This window comes from Gossypium arboreum, chromosome 3 (genome assembly GCF_025698485.1).
Source record: "Gossypium arboreum isolate Shixiya-1 chromosome 3, ASM2569848v2, whole genome shotgun sequence".
NCBI lineage: Eukaryota > Viridiplantae > Streptophyta > Magnoliopsida > Malvales > Malvaceae > Gossypium > Gossypium arboreum.
In genome coordinates this window covers 80,026,216-80,045,256 of record NC_069072.1, presented here as the reverse complement: position 1 = coordinate 80,045,256, position 19,041 = coordinate 80,026,216, and the positions used below count along the sequence as shown (strand labels likewise).

General features: G+C 32.1%; 1 protein-coding gene across 1 annotated transcript; it reads right to left on the bottom strand.

The window, feature by feature from the left end:
- Nucleotides 1–10,898: 10,898 nt before the first annotated feature.
- LOC108452829 (uncharacterized) lies at nucleotides 10,899–15,758 on the bottom strand. The gene is made up of 4 exons (XM_017750612.2): nucleotides 15,584–15,758; nucleotides 13,654–15,378; nucleotides 12,153–13,168; nucleotides 10,899–11,455 (listed from the first exon to the last, which is right to left on the bottom strand). Exons 2-4 carry the CDS (start codon nucleotides 15,157–15,159, stop codon nucleotides 11,317–11,319), a joined length of 2,661 nt encoding a protein of 886 aa, XP_017606101.1. The 5' UTR covers nucleotides 15,160–15,378; nucleotides 15,584–15,758; the 3' UTR covers nucleotides 10,899–11,316.
- Between the last annotated feature and the right edge of the window lie 3,283 nt (nucleotides 15,759–19,041).

Genomic DNA, 19,041 nt, shown 5'->3' with positions numbered 1-19,041 from the left:
TTGGGACATGCATCGGCTACGAGATGTGTCAGTGTATGACCATGTCTGGGACATGGCATTGGCCTCGATAATGATAGCCAATGTGAGGCCATGTCTGGGACATGGCATCGGCAACGTGTTTCAAGCATATGGAATATCCGTTAGTGTTCTGAATAGTTCAACGGCGAGAGTCATGGTTTTAGGTTAATGAAGAAAAGTATAACCTTGTGGTGAGTGGGACAAGTACCTATTTCGTACGTAAGAGATATGAGCTCATTACATAATATGTGACTTGTATGGATGGTAACGAGTAAGTTGTGCTTATGCCCACCCTTGTGTTATGAACATGTTGATCATTGATAAATTGTTGTTGTATAATTATTTATGTACAACTTACTAAGCTTTTATGCTTACTCCCTTTTCTTCCCATTTTTCTTATAGTGCCGCCTAACTAGCCAAAGGATCACCGGAAGTCAGAGATATCAATCACACTATCGACTGAAGCTTTCGGTATAGTTGGATTTATATTTTTTTAATATGGCATGTATAGGGTTTAGACTTTATTATTTTGTGACTTTGAGAATTGGCCAAATTTGTTGGCTTGGGTTGGAAACCCTTCATTTTGTATTAAGCCTTAATTGATGGCTAATATTTGTTTTGAGTTTATAAAAGATACATTTTCATAGTTGAATGAATGTCTATTGTGACTGATCTGGTTGTATGAATTGTGCTTGTGTTGGTATTGGTTGGTATGAGCATGGAACTAGGTATGTAAGGGTGGCATTGAGGCTTGGTAAATAGCCTTCCACACAGGTAAACATACGGGCGTGTGTCTAGGCCGTCTGTGACACACGGTCTACCCCATTTGCGTGTAGTCCGGCTGTGTGTCCCCTGCACATAAAAATTTCAAGTCAGTATGCAGGGTAGAGACACGGCCATGTGCCTCAACCTTGTGGAGGACACGGCTAAGTACACGAGCGTGTGCCATGGCCGTGTGTCATTTTGGGAATGCTGACATCAGAAACAGAATACCTAGGTTTTTGTACACGGGCTAAGACACAGACGTGTCCTAGCCATGTGAGGGGCACGGTCCATCAACACGGGCATGTGTCTGATCGTGTGAAAACCCCTGTAGGTGTGAATTAGAATTTAATTTCACATGGGTAAAAAACACAGGCTTGTTCCCTGTTTTAAAGATAAAAATTTTCATAGCTGGTTTAAGGACCTGGAATGGTCCCGATTAGTTTCCAATGGTCAATTTGGGTCTCGTAGGCCTGTAATAAGAAGATTAAAGTAGAAATTGAAAAAGTTTTAAATTGGACCGAGTCTTTGTGACTCGAGATTGTTTGTGTGCATGAGATCATGTTAGGTAATGCCTTGTACTCTGCCTCGACGTGAGTTACGGATATGGGGTGTTACATCATTCTTTTACAGTGGGATTACTAGTCCAAGCTAAATCCCTCGTAGTATAAACTCATAGAGTAATGTCGAGATTACCAGTCCGGGCTAAATCCCTTACAACGACAAATACTCTAATGAGCTCGGATCTAAATTACCAGTCCAGGCTAAATTCAGATCCTAATCTGGATTACTCGTCTGGGCTAAATCCATTTAAAACACATATTCTTTAGTAGGCCAGATCACATAAGGAACACCAATCCGGGCTAGATCCTTTTTACCGTCAATTCATTTTCAAGAATTCTATCGGATACCCTTTTCATTCAACCAGGATATTTAAATCCTTTATAAATCAATACAATCATGTTTCATGAATTATTATACATTGAGTATCAAAATTTATATCACATTCAAGAATATACATTTAAGTATTTTAAAAGTATTACTTTGAGTTATATGAACTTACTTGGAAGATGTTTTGGATTTGGATTTCAGTTATTCCGAAACCTTTTGTTTTCCACAGTCAACCTCCGGAATTAGTTTCTCGGGGTCTATATAATCAAAATAAATTATTATTCTATCTCATTATTCAATTTTAGCCCAAAATTTCACTCTTGGGCAAAATGACCACTTTACCCCTAAACTTTCACATTTTTACAATTTGGTCCTAATGCTCGTAAAACGAAATGCATGTATTTTCTTGCTTACCAAACCTAGTCAAATCTATTCTAAGTTCATATTAGCCCAAATTTTCCTCTATTTCACATTTCTACCACCCATTTTTTACGTTTTACAAATAGGTCCCTTTTCAGTGTTTTCATGAAAAATCATCTAATAAAAGATGTTATCTAACATCTAACTTTCATAATCCTCCACAAATCAACAAAGAAAAATCATCTCATGCATGGGTCAAATTTCTAACATGAAACCTAGCTTGAAATATGGGTAGAAATGGATAAAGCATGTTACGAGGATATCAAAAATGTAAAAAACGTTAAAAACGAGGCTAGGAGTCACTTACTATCAAGCTTGAAAATGTCAAAACCCTAGCTTATGAAACCCTTGCAAATTTTGGCAGCCACAAGGAAGAAGATGAGTGAATTTTTCTTTGATTTTCTCTCTTTATTTCATTTATTACTAAATGACCAAAATGCCCTTCCTTACTAAACTTTCAAATTTTTCCGTCCATGCCCATTTTTGTCCAAAAACTTAGAATTTGAGAAAATTGCTATTTAAAACCTCCTAATTAATAATCCAAAGCAATTTCATACAAATTGCTTCTAGAATACAAGTTTTACAATTTATTCGATTTGGTCCCTAATTTTAAATTGGACATCTTACACCTAGATTTTCTTTATGAAACTTTCACAAATGCATTCTTTCATGTCCTAGACCTCAAAACAATCATAAATCAAATAATTTTATGTCGGGTTTGTGGTCCCAAAACCACTATTCTAACTAGGCCCTAATTTGGGATGTTACAGATGTTGCATTCTTGAGTTTGAAGGCATGTGGGAACAGTATTTGTCATTGATTGAATTTGCTTATAATAATAGTTTTAAATTGAGCATTAAAATGGCACTGTACGAAGCCTTATATAGTAGAAAATTTAGTACACCTTTGTATTGGACTGAACTCAGTGAGAATAAGATTCACAGGGTGACTTGATAAAAGAGACTGATCAAAAAGTGAAAGTGAAAGTGAAAGTTTGAAAGCAACTTCTGATAGTCAAAAATCACATGCAAATTTGAAACGAAAAGATACTGAATTTGAGATGGGCGATAAAATGTTTTTGGAAGTATCTCCGTGGAAGAAAGTACTTTGGTTCGGCCGTAAAGGCAAATTGAGTCTAAGGTTTATCGGGTTGTATGAGATTATAGCGCGTATCAAACCGGTTTCATATAAATTGTTATTGCCACCTGAGTTAGAAAAGATTCATAATGTGTTTCACGTATCGATGCTTCAACGATACAGATCTGATCCCTCCCGTGTGATTTCTCCATCTGAGATAGAAATCCAGTCTGATATGACCTATGAAGAAGTCGTATCTTGGCACGCGAGGTTAAAGAATTGAGAAATAAGAAAATTCTGTTAGTAAAAGTAATGTGGTATCGACACGGTGTTGAAGAAGCTACGTGGGAGCCCGAAGATGCTATGAGACAGCAATATTCGAATCTGTTCAATGGTAAGATTTTTGGGGACGAAAACCCCTCATGGGGAAGAGTTGTCATAGCCCGATTTAGACCTTAGTCGAAATAGTGGTTTCGAGACCACAAATCTGATTCGAAAAAATATTTTAATATTATTTTCTGTGCTTATAATATGTGAATTGATATCTGTGAAAGTTCCGTATAAAAATTTGATCATTTGTGTGCTTAATTTAGAAAAAGGACCTAATAGTGTAAAATGTAAAAGTGGCTAGCTATTTGTTAAAAGTACTTAAGTGCTATGTCTTATTAAAGGAGATGTCCTTATGATGTTATTAGACCATAACTAAGGTTAATGAACATTAATAACCATCCATTAAGTGATTTTTATATGGTTTAATAAAGGGTAAAATTGGTATTTGATTATTAATTATAAGTTAAATAAAATAAAAGCCATTTGTTCTTCCATTATCATCATCTAGATGAATTTGAAGAAAGAAAATAAAGCTTTCATAGTCATTTAGGTTTCAACACTTTGATAGCTTAATTGAGGTATGTTTTTAGCTCGGTTTTTGATAATTTCTACGTTTTTGTGATCATTGCTTAGTAATCTTTCAAGCCCATGCCTCAATTTCTGAATTTGATTATGATTTTAAGATGGTTCATTGTTGATAATGTGAGTTTTATGAAGTTTAATGATAGAAAATGAAAGACATGTGTTAGATTACTATGTTTTGTATTGAGATTTTGGATAAATTTGAGTATTTTGGACTAAATTGTGAAAATGAGATTTTGAGGGACTAAAATGTGAAATAAATGAAATATGTGGGCTTATATGAGCTAAAGGAAAATTCTGCTAGGCATGTGTGAAATGAAAATTATGCATATTTCGTGATTTTAAGAAATGGGGACTAAAATGTTAAAATGTAAAAATGTGAGGGCTAATTTGTAAAATTCCCCAAATATGTGTTTATGGATTGATTAGAATGAATGTGAGATTGAATAAGTCAAATTTTAATTTATATAGATCAAGAATCAAAGAAAACGGAATTAGATCGGGGAAGTCAAAAGTCGTTGAATAGCCGTTCGTTTCCGTTCATTTTCGTACGAGGTAAGTCGATATACAAATAAATATGTTTGAATTGATTTATTCATGTTTATATGATATTGAATTGTGATGAATGGTTATAGAAGCTGAATATGTGAATTTGAGAAAGTTTCGATAATGTGACGACGTCCGAAAGCCTAGTACTAACCATAGGAATAGTTAGGATACATATGTCATGACATAGGATTTTCAATATGTAATTTCGTGTAATACCACGTCTGGGACGTTGGCATCGATTTGAGATTTACATGTAAGACCATGTCTGGGACATCAGCATCGAATTTGATTTTGTGTAAGACCCTGTCTGGGACAGTGGCATCGATGAGTGAATTATAGTCAAATGAGCTATATGAGACTTATGGATATGTGAACATATTTTTCCATGAGTTACATGAATGAATTGGTTTAGAATTATGTTATGTGATAAGTTTATTTGTATATGGCTTACTAAACTTTTGAAAGCTTACTTTGTGTGTGTTTCCAATTGTTTTTAAATATTGAAGCTACCGGGAGCTTGGAGATCATCGAGGATCATCACCACACTATCGAACTCTATTTTGGTACCTTTTGAAAATGTGAATATTGAAGTATGGCATCTATAGGCTAGAAGTATTTGAATATGTTTTGTGAAGTATATATCATGCCATGTGATATGGCTAGATTAAAGTTGCTATTTAGTTTGGATGTTGATATATAATTTGTGTTAAGAAATGGTATGTTTTGATGTGCATAAATGGCCTAATGAGAAATGGTCAATTTGGTAAGTTAGTTATGTGAATTACATATGGAAATGGTATGAATTTTGATATGACCATGGATGTGAAAATTTGGATAGTGACATGTATGAATGAGTGAGTTTGGTATGTGATTTTGGCATGTTTTGGTTTGGATAATAAGGATGAAATTTATTGGTGATTATATGACATAAGTGATGTATGTTCTGTGATTGAAATTGGTTAAAATTATAGTGCAATTGATGCTTGTAGGTGTGACCCAAAAACGGTGGCAAAATTGGCTTTGCAAAGGGCCTATTTTTTTCCATACGGCCAGAGGCACGGGCATGTGTCTCAGCCGTGTGTGACACACGGTCATATTACACAGCCGTGTGTCCCCTGGGGTAGCCCTACAAATTTAAGTTAGTTTTGAGCATAGGCTAGACACGGGCATGTAGTTGGCCATGTGGCCAAGTCAGTAGCCTCCCTAATTTTCACACGGCCTGGCACACGGGCGTGTCTTGTGGCCATATGGACAAGTCAATATGTATGCCCTGTTTTGTCACGGTTTAGACACACAGGTGTGTCTAAAGTCATGTGAGGGACACGGCTTGTTCACACGAGAGTGTGATCTTTGTAACATAGAAAAATTGTTTAGTTTCGAAAAATTTTGTATGTGTTTTGTTTAGTCCCGACCACTCCTTAATGCATGTTTAAGGTCTCGTTGACCTAAAAAAGGGACTTTATGTTGATGTTTGATTATGATGTTGTGATGTTTGTGAATTTAATTATAAAGTGTTCCTATATGTCTGGTAATACCTCTGAACCCTAGTCCAGCGACGGATATGGGTTAGGGGTGTTACACACCCTAAGTGCCAATACATGGCTGAAGCCATCTCAATCTTATATCTCATATAATGCTCGCTCTCAAGCTATCAACAAGTCTGCTCACACAAGCTGATGGTCAAGACATAACTACATGATGCTGCTCACACAAACTGACGAGAATCCGGAACACATACTGGAAAACTCAGCACCGGTAGAACGTACGGACTAGCACCCAAAACACAATAACTCCTAATGACATGTCATTTGTACCCTAATCTATTCCTAAGGTTCAACCGGGATTTCACACGTAGCCAATTCTTTGATGAACTTTTCCATAAGATCGTATTCACAATTAATTCAATAATAAAGAATTTAAAATACAATTATATTAATACTTATTAACATACAAACTTACCTCGAATTTATACGGAGAGAATCAAACTATCAATCAACTATCTTGTTTTTCCCCCAATCTAATTTCGAACTTCGCTTTTCTTGATCTATATATAATCAATTTAACTTATTAAATTTTGATCTATATATAATCAATTTAACTTATTCAATTTAACCCAAAAATTATATTATGGCAAATTACACTTTTACCCCTAATATTTAATTTTTTACAATTTAGTCCCTAGCTCATAAATATGCAAATTCATGCAATTGAGTCCACACCCATGCTAGCCGAATTTCCTATAGACCCATAGCAGCCCAAAATTTTCATTATTTCACACATTTCACCATGAATTTTACACATTTAACAAATAAATCTCTAATTTGCAATTTCAACCAAAATCACTTAACAAATGTTGTTTATCTAACAACAACTATTCATTTTCTATCATCAAACATCAAAATAAACACATATTCATCAATGGTAAAACCCTAAACCTTTAACGATTTTGCAAATTAGCCCGTGGGCTAGTTAGATTAAGCTACAATGATTTCGAAAACATAGAAATCATTAAAAACCGAGTCAAAATCACTTACATGCACAAGGAAGACTTGGCCGAACCTTGAAACCTCTTCAATGGAGTTTCTAATTTTTATTTTCGGTGGAGGAAGCTTGCTTGGAATATGATATTTGGTTATTTCTTTATTTTACTAAACTTATTTATTCATTCACTTATTTAACCTTTGTTATTAATCATTAAAATTCATTTAATCATGTACATAAATGTCCACTCACATTTCAAATGGTCTAATTACTAAGGACCTCCACTTTACAGTTTCATAGCTATTAGACCCCTTTAACTATTAGAACACAACTTTTTCACTTTATGCGATTTAGTCTTTTTTATCAAATGAGCATTCAAAGGATAAAATTTCTTAACGAAATTTTCATATGACTTTATTAACATGCTGTAGACATTAAAATAATAATAAAATAAATATTTTGACTTCAAATTTGTGGTTTCAAAACTATTATTCTGATTTAACTAAAAACGGGCTGTTACAGGTAAGCTCCCATGACCATAAATCTATAAAAAAAAATACAAGAAAGGGGTTTAATTACCTTGAAAATTTGCTTGCTGAAGCTTAAGCTCCAAAAATAGAGTATTCTCCCTTGTTTTTCTTTTTAGGGACGGTGGAAGAAGATGAATACTCATTTTTCTTCCACTAACTTAGCTTTTACATTAAGGTTATTTGTTAAATAACTTTAATTAATTAGTTTAATTAAGCTTTATTATACTAATATATACATATTAATTAAGCTAGTGGAAACAACCATTAACATCCACTAATTCATGATATTAAATTATTAAATAATCATTTTGGCACTTGAATAATTACTTTTTAAGTCCCCAAGCCTTTTCTTAATTAAAACTCAATAGCGATTGAACATTTACAATTTTGTTCTTGAGCTTTAATTAACTAATTTCTCGGTTAAATTACTAAATCAAACCTTACTATAATTTCATATTTACCCCGTAAATATCTCCATTTTATATTTACAGATTTGATTTACACAAATGGAATTCCAAAATTACATTTTTCAACATCACTGAAATTCAAATTTTTACATTTAGCACCAACAACTTACGTCTCTATAAATGTACTCTTAGCAAAAAATAAGAATATTATTAATGGCCTTTTCAATAATTACAGGCATTTCAATGTTCATAGTGACAAGTTCTTCCATCACTTGCAATTAGCTATCATAACTGTACAAACCTTTTAGCATCGAGCAAAATTCCTTTCAATATAAAATGTAACTTTTGTGATGATAAAGTATTTGCCGCTATAAAAGGGACGAGTACTTTTCGCCGTTGTAATTCGTACTTGGAATGAAACAAATTTCATCACTATGGTTAATATGTCTATCCTGTTACCATAATGGCCTTTTTTTAGCAACATGAAAAATTTTGTCATTAGCTACTCTTTTTTTTTTGGCTTTGGTATGAGTTTGTAGATCTTTTTATCAACCATGATAAAAGAAGAATTTTCTAGCAACGAATAAACTTTTTGTTGCTATAATGAATAGAAAAATTTTAATTTTATCATTAAATTTTGTATTTTAAATTATCAACTTAGATGACATCATTAAAATAAAAGTAATAAATATGAAAATTTTAATTTAGTAGAAGAGAATTTTTATTTTTTTAGTAAACTTTAAAATCAATACCAAAGTAAAAAACAATGCAAAATGGGTAGAATAAATTGAAAACATAATAAGAACAAAAATTTTATGACCTAAAAATGAAGAGAAAAACGAAAAAAAAAGTTAATTTTTAATCGAAATGGTAAAAAATTATAAATAAAATAAAATCTAAATCTAATAATATTTGTACAATTACTCATTATATTTATATTTGATTTTTATGAGTTCGCGTGTATCTACTTCAACTGAACCCAAATTGAAAAGGTTTAAATATGCTAAACATTCATTTATTCTTTTAAAATCTGTATTTTTCTGTTTTAAGTTTTAGATATTGAATCGTTATACTTTTTTTTTTAACTGCCGTTAAAATTGTTGATGTAGTTATTATTAAAAAAAGGCATATTGACTTTTTTAGTTCTTAACATTTACCTTTTTATCAATTTGATTTTTATTCTTTTAAAGTTTATATATAATTTTAAAAATATTTTAAAATTAAAGTTCTTTCACATTTTAAAAAAAATTGTGAAAAAAATAAAAATCTTATAAATTAAAAAATATTTTTTAAATTCATTTCAAATAATTTAAAAATTAAAAATATAAAAATTTCAAAAATTTAAAATGTGTTATTTACTCAATAAATGATAATAAGATCTCTTCAAACTTTGAGTTATTCATTCTGTCCATATGGAATAAAATTTGAACATATTTTTATTTGAAATCAAATTTATTATATATATTTATTTATATAAATTTAATTATAAAATATATAAAATATTACTATAAAATCATTTTTAAATAATAATACATATTCCAACTCGGTTCAAATTAAATTTAATATATTTTTTGTTTAAAATACACTATATTAAAATAACTTTATATAAAAATGGACCCGTTTTGGCAAAATACAAAGGTAATGAATTAATTCTTGAAATTTTTATATAGTGTATTTTGATCAAAAAAATTTACACAATACATATAAATTAAAATGGAATTGATTTAGAATTTGTATCCTTATTTAAAAAGTATTTTACACTAATATTTAACATACTTTATAATTAACTTTAATTAAAATTATTTGTCCTGAGTTAAATTAAAAAATATTTTTTTTCAAATATGATTTAATATGAACTGAATGAATAGCTCACACTTTAGAGAGACTTTATTACTATTAGAGGCATTCATGGACACGGGTAGGTTGAGGCTTAATTTTAAAATAATTTTTAGCTTCAAGTTTATTTCGTCCAAATAAACCATTTGACTATTTATAATAATAATAAATTGTTTTTATTAAGTCCCATTATAACAATTAATATTAATATAAATTTTTATATTTTATTGTTTTAAACAGTAAAATGGGCCAAGTTGAGTCAACCAAAACTTAAAAATATAAACCCAAGCCCGTCTCGAAACAAGTCAAGCTCATCGAGTTGGTTGGGTTACAAAACCATGAACACATATTAATTCGAGTAAATACCATATTTTTTAAAAATTTTGGCAATATTTTTAGAATTAGACCAATGGTCAAACCTGTCCAACCACTATGTCTCAGTTCGACCGTACAAAGCAAATACATTATTAAAAGTGTAAAAATTCAAAAATTCTAATTATCGATTCAATTATAAATTCAACCGTTTTTAGTTTAGTTTAATTAGTCTCTACTGGTTCGTAGGTCAACACATTTTTTACCTCACTAGATTGAACCCCCAACCAGTTCCTGATTCAATCAATCTAATCAACCAATTCGATCCAATTCAAACAACACTAGATTTTAAAATTTTTATATCTATTTAAAATTTTAAAATGATTATCGAAATCATTTTTGTTCTTAAATTTTAAAAAGTTTTTAATTTTTTCATTTTTTTGAATCGTTTAAAAATATTTTTTAATTTATAATATAAAAATATAAATTTAAAATTTTTTTATGTAACTTTAAAAATAAACACCAAATTAATAAACTGTAATCATTAAAAGTTAAAAGTTATTTGACGATTTTCAATTGCTACATCAATTTTCTATAATAATAAAAAAGCCCCTGCTACAACAATGACTTGAACTGCAAAATTAAGTGCGCAGACTGGAAATTTCTCAAATAAAAAATATATGAAAAATTCAATGTCTCAAAATTAAAATATAAAACTAAAATTTTAATTTTAATTTTAAAAGAGTACAAAAAATCAACATATTTAAACCAATTGATAACTCTAAGTTAATAGAGACAGTCATCTCTGGATCTCTCTTCATCAGGATTGTACAAGGATTGTATCCACTTATCAATTTTCTTGAAATTTCTCCTAGTAATTGTGTTCTAAGCATATTCGAACATGAACATGTATACAGAAATATAACCATGTAGATATCACCCAAATAAGAAAAAAATTTATGCCCGTATCAATCACATCTGAGTCCATGTACCATATATTCAAGTCTACCGAACTACCAACATTTTAGATACCGCAAATCTAACTATGACCGACAAAGTAGGATCAAGAGCTGTTATTGTTTCAAAGCATGCATCGAGTCAATCCTCCAATTGGCTATGTGTCACTTTTCTTTTTCTATTTCAATCAAATTACCAAAGTGACTGTACATCTGGTTGGGAAATAAACCGCCAACATGGGGCCTTGAAATAGAAGACTTCCCAACTGGTTGTTCTGAATCTTGCATAGCCCCCCATTCCTTTCTGCCAAAAGAAAACAGTACCCCCCAAACGTTAGATAACCATTGAGTTACAAATGCATTAAACAAACATGGGCACAGAAGCCAATTTTTTTAAGATGGCTTATTCAGCGAATGGATACAAACACTACATTTATACCCTCAACAGTTCAATAATGATAAAAGACAAATTAATACGAGAAATAACTCCAAAGATACCATCATCATCAGCTTCACCACAAGCAAGTTCTCTAACACAGAGTATATAGTAATAACCAGAACACCGTAACTGGAATGATAGTCAACAGCTGCACCATTTAACCTCAATTGGTCACATGCTAAGATTTAAGCCACAGCATTTACTTCCCAGTGACCAAAGAAGCATGCAATATAAACCAAAAGGTAGAAGAAAAGAAATTTGGAAATCTTTGATCGACCCCATTTCTACTGCTGAGATTCAAGAATAATCTGACTTTTATGGAACAGTTCTAATATACAAACTCAACATCAAATCAATGATGTTCATTGCTACAATTCCTAACCCTAAACTCTAAAACACTAATGACTTGCATTGGCACAATCCTACAGTCAATTAGAGCCAACTTAAAATGCCAACAGTGAAGAGATCTCACCCAAATCAATGATTAAACGATTCAACAAATAAAATAGACAAATGTGAAATACTAGCATTTAAGGGTAGGATATAAGTTTGATCGACTCACTTGGGCCAACAGCTTGCAGCAGACGGCTCAAATGGATAGGTGCCTACAGATCCATTGAGACTCCCATAACTCATTTCCTCCAGAGACTTGTTAGGAAAATGGTTATCACTGCCACATAATGGTGGAAAGGATGTATCCTGTAACCATGGGTCGTGATCACTCAGGCCGGGGACAGGACTGAATGTACCACCATTCTGGCCATTACCAAGAAAAACCTTCTGAGAAGATCGTTTACCAGCTAGTATAGGGTCCTCTTTTGCAAACAATGACGCCATAGTTTTCTGAGAAGAAAGGTGCAAAAGGTCATCCTTGTTTGATCTATTATGTTCCAGTGGTAGAAGCCAGCTTGCTGGATCACCCATCAAGCCCAGACCATCCTGACCAAGGGGAGAACTGCTCCACATCTGCCATGTCCTTTTCTCATTTGCATTAGTATCATCCACAGGAGAAGTTTGAAGATCTTGGGCCTTTGGGGTAGCACAACGTGACCTTGACAATGGGGATTCAATAGGTGAGGGCTTGTTAATTTCAGAAGAAGCAGATATATTCTTCAAACCACAAGGCCTTTCCGTTCCCACGTCCATCCCAAACCCAGCACCCAAGTCCAACTGAAAATTATCAAGCGACTCAGAAACAGGCCCAAGCAAGGATACCGGATCAGGAACATAACAGGGGTCTTCAAAAAGCTCTGGCTCTTCTGGTATAATTTCACTTAGCCCTTCAGCAGCACGAGGGAAAATGGGTTCAATAGCTGGTGAGAAACCTAAACTACTGCCAGGGACTCCATTTGTGTACATAGATATAAATGGTGATGGTAGTCCAAAATTGATAGGATTATCAAATGTCTGTATTGTTGAATGACTAGGAAATGGTGGGCTTTGAGCTTCTGGTTTATTCTTCAAAGTCGGTCTACTAATAACATTTGCATTTGAGACTGGAGGAAGAGAAGGTGAACGAGTAAATAACTGTTGCCAAGATTTTTTAGGTGCCGCCCAAAGTTGGGGTTCTGAAAGCACCTGCATTAAACAATTCCATATTTTAGCATTGTATCTTTCTATATAAATTTCTACAATGTGTACCAAAGACCACATAATCTTCAAGAAAACATCAAATTCTACAGAAATAGAACACGCTGATTCCAGGGAAAATATGCAGTATGCCCAACCAAACCAACAAGCCTTGGTCCCAATATCTCCGGGGCTCATATTGAAAACCAAGACATGAAAATATGTGCTGGACCTCAGACATGGAAGAAAGTGACAATGATAATTCAATTATATTGACTAACAAGGAAAGCATGAAATTTTTCATTTAGCACTGGAACTGACTGGTTAATGGTTGCTCTTTATATAGCCATAGTAGTTTACTCTACCTCGTAGTAACTTTGCATTTGGGATAATTTCAAAAGAAAATGCCTGTATTTTCATTATCATACAAAAAGGTAAGAATTGTACTAATTTACTAAAACAACGAACTCAAATAACAGGGTCAAATAACTTACAGAGTGGTTGATTTTAACATTCTTATCATCTCCATCCATACTCAACTTCCCAGCTATTCGTTCAGATGGACAGAAATCTCTCCTATTGGCTGAAGCATGGGCATGGTCTACAGGATTATTAGTTCTGTTTTCTTTTGCAATAGCAGGAATATTGTTATTCTTTCCAAAGAAACTACTTCCCGAAAAAGCTTTAGAGGATGACAAAAATGTACCCCTCATATGGTCAAGGTATCTAGTTCCACCATTTCCCCGGCTAAAATTAATTGCAGGAGTACTTTTAATTCCATGTCCTGTTTCTAGTGCATTTCCCTTGAGATAATCAGACCCAGAACTCAGATGTTCCCGGAAATCAATCTCACACTTCTTATCAGTGTCACGCTTCAGTTCAGTTTCCTTACCAGCTCTCTTTTCAAGCTCTTCTGTATCAGTGTGGCTCTTAGTAAATGCTTTATCTTTATCTTTCCTTCTCTCTTTAGACTTATTTTCTGCTTCCCTTTTTATCTCTTTCTCCTTAGCAGATGGTGATAATTTGCTGCGATCTTTTTCAGCCTCCAGTTTTTCATCCCTCAGTCTCCTCCTTTCTTCCACCAATCTTGCAACCTCCTCTCTTTGCTTTCTCTCTTCTTGCTCCAAAAGCTCCTTTTCTAACCTAGCCTGTCTCTTTTCTTCAGCTTTTCTGCGCGCTTTTTCTCCTCTGCTCTCATGAAAGCTTGTCCCATTCTCACCCCTCTTAGTCAACATGCCCCTGTGGTCTGCTTCAGATGAAGCATCATAATTTGATGAACTAACCCCAAAAATCTTTCTCAGAAGCCACCTCATGCTCAAGAAGGACGTTAACAGTCTGCATGCAAAAATAACAATGCCTGAATAAGATTTCTTCGCCAAACAATCTTCATCTCCTCCAAAGTCACCAGTGCCATTCTTCCAACAATAGCTAGGTTTCCCTGAAACAGACCCAGTGACCCAGTTGCCATTCTCTAGCCAATCCTGCCCACACATCCACCCATTCTCCGACCATCCCTTTCCATTCAAGATTTTCCCACTTTTTCCAACAAGATCCTTAATGATCCCAGAATTTGAAATACCCAGACCAGGTGGACCTGGCAAGTCCAAAACAGGTCTCTTTGAAATATGGCCACAATAAGAGCACATAAACCGACCACCACTAGGTTTCTGATCCCTATATGGAGTCAGACAGTTCCGACACCTTCGTGTTGCAGTTTTACGAAGCTTCTGCAATTCTATAGCCTCAAACCTCTTCCTCTCCCTGAGGCGTGCATTCCTTCTAACCCTCCAAGCAGATAGCCGGGGCATCAAAATCTCATACCAAAATAGAGTTGCCAAAAGCACAAAAACGCAAGCCAGCCTTGGGGACGTGATCTCAAATCGAAAATCAGGTGGCAATAGCTGAGAAAGAGCCCATAAACCTATGAGAGGTATAACTAACCAAGGCAGCATCGTAGCAACCCGGCGAGACCACTTCTGAATCACACACAGTATACACATTATCCTCTAACCCAAACCTATCTTCCCCGTTTCGAAAATCAGTGGCTAAAAAAAAACCCTAAAATCAACCCTCCCAATCACGCAATTTCCTCCATAAAGAGAAGGTCCCAAAATCGGACAATCAACCCAGGAAATCTCGTTCCAAATCGAAATATATATATCAAAGCAGCAATCCTTCAAGAACCCTAAGCAGCATTTACAATCGCGAATCCTTCAAAACTAGAAATGAAAAAAAAAAGAAAAAAACTAACGTGGAATTAATATTTGAATTTTTAATAAATCAAATACATAGAAGAATACATTCAACTAAAGCCCTAGAAATGGATGGATTCAGTTTTTTTTTTTCTCTCTCTCTTATGTTATTTTCCCGAAAAGTTTCTTTCTAAATGCTGAAAGGCAAGCGTGAGGGATTCGCGGAACTTACAGACTCAGAGTCCATTTCGGAGCCGAATCGGGTTGGAGCGGTATGTGAAAATAGATAAGAGAGATGTGCAGAAGAAAATAAAGGAACCGTATTATTACTGCAAACGATAATTAATTTTTAACACGCAATCTCTCTTAACCGGTTTTTTTGGGCCGCCTATTTCTTAAACCGCTTCGTTGAAATGGTCCATTTAATATAATAAATATTAAAAATTAATTGTTAGAATTTTTTATTTGTATAAGTTTGTATTTTTAAGGTAAAAGTATCGCAGAGGGTTATGTAATAGGAGTTGAATTATATTTTGTTCTTTTTACATTAAATTAAAATGTAAATTGGTCTTTTTTGTAAAAAAATTTATCTACTTATATTGTTAAAATTTGATGTGATTGACGGAATAACTAGATAGAGATTTGTGATGTGCTATGTATATCTTTTGTTGATAGATAGAGACCAATTTTTAACAATTGAAATGAATAACTTTTTTAACAAAAAGACTAATTTGCTCTTTAATCTAATGTATAAGAGCTAATTTGTCCATTATTTAGTAGAGGGTAAAATGTAATTTGACTCCTAGTACAGAAACTTCTATAATAATTTTACCATTTTGTTAAAATGTGCCAAAACCTCTTAATTCTTTATTAATCTCTATATTTTTAGATTTCAAATTTTAAATTTAATAGTTAACATAAAGTTTTTAATTTGTTTTAAAATAAAAATATTATTTTAATTATCATGTAATTAAAATTGATAATATAATAAATTGAATATTTTTAAAATATTTTAATAATATTAACAATTAAATTTATGAAAAATACACAGAGTAATTATATATTTTAACCTAATTTTTTTATCATCCGCCTCCGATTATGCCGACCTTCTTGCCCTTTCTAAAAATTTTGGCACCTTATAATATAAGAAAATTGTGTTTGTCTATTTTCCAACATGTTTATCCTTTTAATTGAAGATTATTATTTTTACTAAATTATAACACATTTGACACGGATGAGTGCGGACCAGGAAATTTAACCCACAATTTTTTTAAAAATTTTCTTTATTTTTTATTTTTTCAACCATTTTTTCTAAGAAATATTTTTAATACTTTAAGAGAGTGTTAATAATCAATATGAAAAATTTATTCAAACTTTACCCATTAAAAATGTTTTTTATCGAAAAATTTCTAGGTAAAAATTATTTTGAGTTTATTTACTGAAAATAAATTTATGAAAATATAAAGAACACCTAAAACGCTCAAGAAACTGATACTAAATTATATAGATGAGTGCAAAATAAGATTATAAGTTTGTCCAAGTTGCGAATTTGACTTAGGCTGACACAACCCTAGACACAACCAAATCTAAGTCAAATCTAAGAATTTTAAAACTAAAGGGAGCAATTAAAATTGATAATTAAGATAGAAAAACAATTAAATAAATCAATAATTAAATATGAACAACATAGAATAAAGGAGAAAATAAAATGGATAGATGGATTGATTGAAGATGGCGTGTAGAAGTCTTAAAGAGCCTTGGAAACCCGATGAATTCACAACATCCTTCAAACGACTCTAATTTTCCCTCTAAGAAAGAGAACTTGGCGAGAAAAAAACTTGAAAATAATCCTTACAATCTAAAAATATTGTTAATTTTTTTCTAAAAGAAAACTCGGGAGAAATTATTAAAGAGAAATTTTTTTAACTCAAAGTGAATAATGAATGAATTGATTGTGTACAATGAAGAGGCTTTTATAAAGGTTAGCTAAGTAAATCCAGATAAAACTATTAAGTATACTGAAATTCTGATTAACTTAAACAATAAGTAGTTTTAAACTAAACTTTCTTATTAAGCTTTAAACTTGTAACCCAATATGATTTAAACTTAAATAAAAAGCCTGAAACTTGTAATTTTCGTAATAATTTTGTCTAGAAATTATGTTCACACAGCCTTCACTAAAATAGTCATAACCTTAGCTCCTAAATTTGAAATCGAGTGATTCAAAGTGAGTTTCGAAACTAAGAGATAACTCTTCAAACACTATACAGACATCTAAGCCCATAAATGTCTAGATCCCATTCAAAAATTCGTCACAAATTGACTAATATTTTCTACTTGAAAATTGACAGTTTAGTTGATTTGACTTTAATAAATTTCATATATTCCGTGCAAGTTTCATTCCCTCTTTTAAAAATGAATTGACTTTAACGAATTGACTTTAAACATAAGGTTTAAAACTAATAATAATAACAATACATATAAAATATATACGAAATTAAAATAAAATTAGTTTAAATGGTAAGTAAAAGAAAATTTACATTATAGAAAAATAGGTCTTTAGCGGCATTTTTTAAAGCTTTTTAAGCTTTTAAAAACACAAAATATATAGTGGTGCATAGGAAAAGTTGTAACAACTCGATTTTTAATAGTACCGAAAATGATGGTTTCGAACCCTATTCTCGATGATTGAGTCAATAAATATTATTTATTAATATTTATGAGTCAATTATAGGAATATGTTGAATTTTAATCTAAAAATTTTAGTGATTGGATGATTAATTAGGGCACAAAAACTAAATCGTAAAAAACGTAAAAGTTAATTACTATTCATTTTTATTAACTAAAAGCTTACTTAATATTATTCAAGAGTCTAAGTCGCAATTAACAACTTTAAATTGTAATAGACGGTTAATGCCTTATAATTAATAATTTATATTTTTTTAATGTTAAAATTAAGTTAAAATATATTAAAACATAAAACAAAGTTAATGGCCATTTTTCATTAATCTTTTCCCCCCTTCACCGTCGTTTCTCCATTGAAGAGAAAGCCAAAGCTTTGGGCCAACTTATTCTTCAAAATTGGTAAGTACTTTTTAATTTATTTTTTTTTGGTAATTTTTATATTTTTAGAATCTCGGAAGTATAATTTAATTAGTCTTGAGATTAATTTGTAAAAGCTTTAAATTTTTAAAAGGTTATCTGTAACGCCCCAATTTTCGGGAATTCTGTGAATGTTGACAAAATTTCATGCTTTGATTTTGTCATTTGTGAGTGAAATTATGAAATAGGACCTATGTGAAAATGTTTGAAAATGTTATAGGCTAAATTGAAGTGGCCAAATAAATAGGAGTGCAAAATAGGAGGATTTGCATGATAAACCTCCCATTTTACATGAAGTGGCCAACCATCATGTTGTTGTAGACAAAATGTACACTTGATATCCATAATTTATGGTACAAATTGATACAAATTGATAATAGGTTAGGTAAATGTTCCATGATAATGGGTTAGGTAAATGTTTCATGATAATAGGTTAGGTTAGGTAAATGTTCCATGATAATGGGTTAGGTAAAGGTTTCATGATAATGGGTTAGGTAAATGTTTCATGATAAGAATATCATGTCTTTTGTATTAAAGAATTAAATGGATGAAATATGAAGTTTTATTAAAAGAAAAAGGGGTGAAAAG